This window comes from Belonocnema kinseyi, chromosome 9, assembly GCF_010883055.1.
Source record: "Belonocnema kinseyi isolate 2016_QV_RU_SX_M_011 chromosome 9, B_treatae_v1, whole genome shotgun sequence".
NCBI lineage: Eukaryota > Metazoa > Arthropoda > Insecta > Hymenoptera > Cynipidae > Belonocnema > Belonocnema kinseyi.
Genome location: NC_046665.1, coordinates 77,299,121 through 77,305,386, shown reverse-complemented (window position 1 = coordinate 77,305,386; position 6,266 = coordinate 77,299,121). Strand labels below are relative to the sequence as shown.

Genomic DNA, 6,266 nt, shown 5'->3' with positions numbered 1-6,266 from the left:
GGAGCTCTTCTTAATATTTTGACACCAAAATCATGTCGATACACCTTACCGACTGCGAGTAAAGCCACCCACGCTTTAACTTGACAGACTGTAATTACCTCTGAATAGTCTTTGTTAACTGTTTACTCATCTGTGAAATTTTGACATTCACTTTTTGGAATAGATTCGATTTTTTTAACCTATCAGGTACGAGAATAAAGCGCAATGGAAGATCGATACTTTATGTAGTGGGGAAACTCACTTAACGCGAATTCCAGTCCCAGCCTTTCGTGATAAGTGGAAGGGTACTGTAAATTGAAATAATAATGAAAATTTTAATTAATGTCACCTATTGGGAGGAGTAGCCAATCGGTCAAAAAGAATAAAGTCCTCAACTGTAATTGGGTATCCTGTCAGAACCCATCCTTTCCTCAAACAATCTCTCTCAAGAACTCGTTTCTGTAATAAATTAATATTTTTTCAATACTGACAGTGTAAAAATAAATACAAATTATAATAGTTATATACTCATATTTTAATACTGACCTCTACAATCTCATTTCGAATTCCAGAATCAGGTTTTCTGCCCCATTTATGCTCGTATTTCCGAACTTTGTCCCCTAAAAGTGTTTGTCTTAAACGTGATTGTTCCATAATGTAATTGAAGTCCACTAAGGACAAATATTTTAATTAATCATTTTTATTTTAAAACAAACAGAAAACTTAAATTGATTCTTATCCACCATGAATAATATTATATCGCTGAGATAAATATTTGGCAACTGTATGACATCCGGAACCTCGAGCACCAATTAAAGCAATTCGAAAAACAGAAGGAGCTCCACAATTTTTTTTGTTTTTAGCTAAAATCACACAGTCCCTACCAAGATCTTCTATTGACCTTCCACCAACTTCCATTTGCTGAATAAATAAAATATTTATCAGAAATAAATTATATTAACTTTTTATATTTTTGAAAAAGCGTAAAATAGCTAAAAATGCTTAATTATACTTGTCCTCACTATTAATAGATTCGAGTAGGCATTCCTTATACCAAGAATATTCTTTTTATACTCCCTCTCCTCTAAAGTTTTAAAACGCTCATATCGACTTTTTAAGGGCGGATGCATATTATTTACTGCATTACTAAAATCTTGATATTCTGGAGTTAAACATTTTTTAAACAAATTTTTTTAATTATACCTCGAAAATTTATATTTATATATGTGACCTATAATATTATGAAATAATTAAGTGAATTACTTGATGAAATAAAAAATATTACCCAACGTAGAGTCAATAATTTCAATTACGTGAGTAGGAATAACGCCAATTCGCTGCAAAGCCAGAGCTTCGCTTCTTGTTCTTGGAACATCTTCATGGAATAGAAATTTTAATAAACCTCATTTTTGTAACAAGAATCTTAACACGGTGGCCGAAAAACTTCATTTTCAAAATAGCCTGACATTGTCCTGCTCAGTATTTACTTTTCGATGAAAAAATGACTTTTTAACCAGATAATTCAATATTAAAAAAAAAAATTTCAACAAAATAATTGACTTTTCCATCCAAATTTTATAATTTTCATATACCAGGGGTGTTAGTTGGAGCTTGCCGGTTTTACTCATAGATGTCTCAAGAGATATGTATACATTTCTATGATTTGACATCTATGTCATGTTTTTCTATGGACAATAACCTTCAAAAATACACAATTCCATTCTGTTAAAATAATAGGATCATAGTTGTTTACCTCAGTGAATATGTCGAGTTTCGTTCCAAGTAAATCGCATTTGCGGCATTCGTTGCTTTTCTTATTTCATCAAAAGAAAAAAGCAGTTGAAGCTCATCGATTGCTGGTAGAAACTTATGGTGAACATGCTCCAGTGATTAGAACATGTGATACATGGTTTCTTTAATTTAAAAGAGGAGATTTCGATTTAACAGACAATGAACAACCTGTTGCAGCGAAAAAGTTCGAAGAGGAGGAATTGCAGGCGTTATTGGATGAAGAACCAACCCAATCGCAACAACAATTGGCACAAACACTAAATGTAACCCGAGGAGCAATTTGCCAACGTTTAAAGCGATGGGGAAAATCCAAATGTATGGAAAATGGGTACCACACCAACTGAACGATAGACAAAGGGAAAATCGAAAAACCATTTGTGAAATGCTGCTTGAACGGTTCGAAAGGAAATCTTTTCTGTATCGAATTGTCACGGGGGCCGAAAAATGGATTTATTTCGAGAACCCGAAGCGGAAAAAATCATGGCTTTCACCTGGTGAGGTCGGCCCATCGACTCCAAGGCCACATCGCTTTGGCCGTAAGACAATGCTCTGTGTTTGGTGGGACCAGTGTGGTGTGGTGTACTTCGATTTATTAAAACCTGGTAAGACGGTGAATACGGATCGCTACCGACAACAAGTTATCAATTTGACCCATGCGTTGATCGAAAAACGGCCGGAATGGGCCCGAAGACATGGCAAAGTTATCCTACAACATCACAACGCACCGTCTCATACCGCTAAAGTCATGAAGAACAGACTAAAAGCATTGAATTGGAAAATATTATCGCACCCGCCGTACTCTCCAGACATCGCCCCGTCCGACTATCACCTTTTCGCAATGATGGGACACTCACTCGCAGAGCAGCGCTTCGCCAATTTTGAAGTCGAAAAATGGCTAGTGGAATGGTTTGCCTCGAAAGAGAAAAAGTTTTTTTGCAATGGTATCCATAATTTGCCTGAAAGATGTGCAAAATGTGTAGAATCCAATGGTCAATACTTTGAATAAAAATTGTTGAGATTCCCTTGAAGATTAAGTGTTTTATTTATTGAAAAAACCGGCAAATTTCGACTAACACCCCTGGAAAAGATTAAGCTTTAATCAAAAGCAATTGCACTTACAATCGAATAATTAATTTGTTGAGAGAATAGTTGAATTTTCTATAAAAAAAATATGAATTTTCAGTCCAAAAAGACGAACATTCGACAAAACAGATGAGTTTTCAATACTTAAAATTTTTAAACAAAATGACTAAACTTCAACCAATAACAGCTGTATTTTCAACCAAAGAGTTAAACTTTTAGGAAGAAACGAAATTAATTTTTAAGCAAAAAGTTGCATTTACAATGAAATAGTTGAACTCTAAACTATTTTTCGAAAAAACAGTTGAAATTTCAAGCCAAAGCGCCGAATTTTTTAGAATATAGTTAAATTGTCAAACGAAAATGTTAAATTTTAACAAAAAGATTAATTCTTTACAAAAAATTTAATGTAATTGATATTTAAGAAAACATTTTAGCAACAAAAAACGTTAAATTCTCAACTAAGAGATGAATTTTTTGCAACGTAGTTGAACTTTTATTCAAACAGTTTAATTTTCAACCTAAAACGATAAATTCGCAACAAAAAATGTAATAGTTAATATTTTAACAAAAGATAAATTAAGTTTCTACTATAAGAATTTAATTTTTAACACAAAAGGTGACTTCTTAACTAAAAATATTAATGTTCTAACTATAGAAAAAAAAATATAAAACTTAAATTGAGAGAAAACAAAAAAAAATTCCAACATAATCAACGAATTTTCAACCAAAAAGAATAATTATTATTAAATACAAGGCAAATTTTCAACAAATACAGATGATTTAGTCGGAAGAGAAAATATTCATCCAAATTGTTAAACTTTCAAGCAAAAAAAAAAGAATTTTCTGTAAAATTATTCATTTTTTTTGTTAATTTTTAGTAGTAGAATTTTCAACCAAAAAATGAACCTTCCACAAACAAACCAAATTTTTAACAATGTAATTCAACTTTTACCCAAGTAGTTGAATTTTCAGTTAAAAAAGATCAATCTTCAAAAAAATAATGTAACTTTCAACCAAAGAGTAAGAGATGAATTTTGAACTAAAATTATGAATCTTTAACTGGAATAGTTAAATTTTCCAAAAAAGATAAAGTTTTAAGGAATAATGTAATATCATCACCTAAACAGATTTTTGCTTTAAATAAAAAGCAGTTTAATTAAAAAAGAAAGAGGAATTCTCTGCAAAATAGTTGAATCCTCAACCATAGAAAATTAATTAAAAACCAGACAGTTGCATTTTTATCAGTAAAGATTTAATTTGCACTAAAACAGGTGCATTTATAAAGCAAGACAATGAATTTTCGAAAAAAATAGTTGAATCTTCAAACAAGAAAGACTTCACTTCAATTTTCAAAATTACAGTATGAATTTTCAACAAAAAATAAATTTTCTACCCAAATAAGAATATTTTACAGGCCGGTATCAATACAAAACTTTTTATTTATTATCACTGATAGTTAATTAAATTTCCTCTTATAGAAATTATCTGGCTGTTGCAAGCTTTTTTCAATATCCTTGACTTTACCTTATATCTAGGCTTTCCCTAACCCTTCGGCCACCCTCTCTTAAACACAAATGGTTCATAATATTTAACAAATGCGGTATAAATATAATATTATTTATTTGATCTTATTCTGAAAATACTAACCAACAAGTACCCAACCAGAATCGTGAATCATCCCTGTTCTTAGAATTTTCCTCATACTTAAAGCAATATCATCAGCTTCCTCGCATTTTTCATCAATTTCCTGAAATTATATGTTTATGTATACACGGATAATAAAATTACAAAAAATTGAATTTTTTGTATGCATTAATTATATTGTTGTAACTACTAAAATTTCGTGGGGGCTTGTATTCAATGAAACTGAGTAATATAATTTTAATTTAATACTTTTCATTAATTTTGAATGAATTAAACACTTTTTTTGCACATATTACCGATTTATGAACTTCACGAATATCATTCCTTGTCACTGGACGAATACTTAATTCGGCGTGCAGGGTTTCAGCCAATTTTAGTTTATCTAAACGTTATACATTTTAATTAAAAAAGCACACCGTATCATATTAAACTGATATAAAATTACCGAATTCGGGAGGAGCGAGCAAAATAATTCTTGGAACGTCGCGTTTTCGAGCCGCGTGATGCAAGCATTGTTTTAAATACATTATGTGGTCTAATGGTTTTTTCATCACCAATTCGGTTGCGAGTTCCTACAATTTTTCAAAGGATTTCAATTTAAAAATTAAAATATAGAAATATAATAAAAATGTACCACTTTTAAGGCTGAATGAGAGTTCAATCAATAATTCAAAATCTCACGTGAAAAAGTTCATATATTCTGTGCTTTTCCATGTATGGTACAAAACGTGCCGGAATTGTTAAAGGTCTTTTTGAAGCATCCACAGGTCCTAACATTCTCGTTTCTTTAAAATGGCTTACATAAAAACCATAGATAAACTTGACATCTGATTTTTTAAATTAATTTACATCATAATATTTAACCTTACATTTGACAATTCATTTCCGCGTCAAAGAAGTGAAGTTCACAAAGTTTTTCAAAGAGTCGAGCGTTATTGTTTTATTGACAATGCATTTCTTCATTAAATACAAAACTATAATTATTTTTAATTTTAGATTATAGAATAAGTTCTCGTAGTCAATGATTATTTATAGGCGATAAACGATATATTTTTGTGTTTAAATTAAAATTTGATTAGTATCAACGCAAGAACAGACATAATTGCAAATCAAAGAACCAATCAGCATGGTCAGTTTAGTAATGAAATGGGATCTTCTTTAATTGTTTTCTTAGTAATAAAAAAATATTAAAAAGGTACCACGCAAAAAATGATCACGACACGCACAATTTTAGCAAAAAATTGAGCAATCTAATATTTTTAAACTTGATAAATAAAATAAACCAATTTCATGATAAGAAACATAAAATTTAATAATAAAATTAAAACGTAAACTCACGTAATTATTCTATATACAATTTTTACATAGATCTGAAGCAAATAAAAGATATAATACTGCTAAAGAGCCAAAAAGATACATGTATGTGTATAATAATGTTTAAAAAACCACCTGAAATAATTTGTTAACTTGCGATGCCTGTTAAAAAGCAAACGAATTAAACAAACACAATAATATTTTTAACATTAAGAAATTCCTTTCATTATTAAGAAGAATACGTATATGAAGTTTGCAACGTTTATAAACGAAAATAAATTTTTGTTCTTTCTTTTCTATATAATTTTCGAAGTCCCAAGGTGTGTAAAACTTAGTCAGCTACGAGGATAGTGCAATAAGTCCTTAGAATGACCAACAGATGGCTCGCGAATCGCTCCAAATCATCTGTTTTCAGTCAGCACCACTCCCGACTAGATATATGGTGCAGTCACAGT

At 30.6% G+C, this 6,266-nt stretch overlaps 1 protein-coding gene across 1 annotated transcript in view; it reads right to left on the bottom strand.

The window, feature by feature from the left end:
• Window positions 1-5,386, bottom strand: part of LOC117179955 (adenylate kinase 8) — a 7,780-nt gene extending 2,394 nt beyond the window's left edge. Inside the window, exons 1-9 of the mRNA XM_033372210.1 lie at window positions 5,179-5,386; window positions 4,943-5,069; window positions 4,794-4,879; window positions 4,501-4,600; window positions 1,265-1,354; window positions 1,002-1,141; window positions 723-900; window positions 526-650; window positions 329-438 (exon numbers count right to left, since the gene is read on the bottom strand). Coding sequence (XP_033228101.1) covers window positions 329-438; window positions 526-650; window positions 723-900; window positions 1,002-1,141; window positions 1,265-1,354; window positions 4,501-4,600; window positions 4,794-4,879; window positions 4,943-5,069; window positions 5,179-5,274 — 1,052 coding nt within the window. The 5' untranslated portion in view covers window positions 5,275-5,386. The remainder of the gene's footprint in view (window positions 1-328; window positions 439-525; window positions 651-722; window positions 901-1,001; window positions 1,142-1,264; window positions 1,355-4,500; window positions 4,601-4,793; window positions 4,880-4,942; window positions 5,070-5,178) is intronic.
• Window positions 5,387-6,266: the final 880 nt, after the last annotated feature.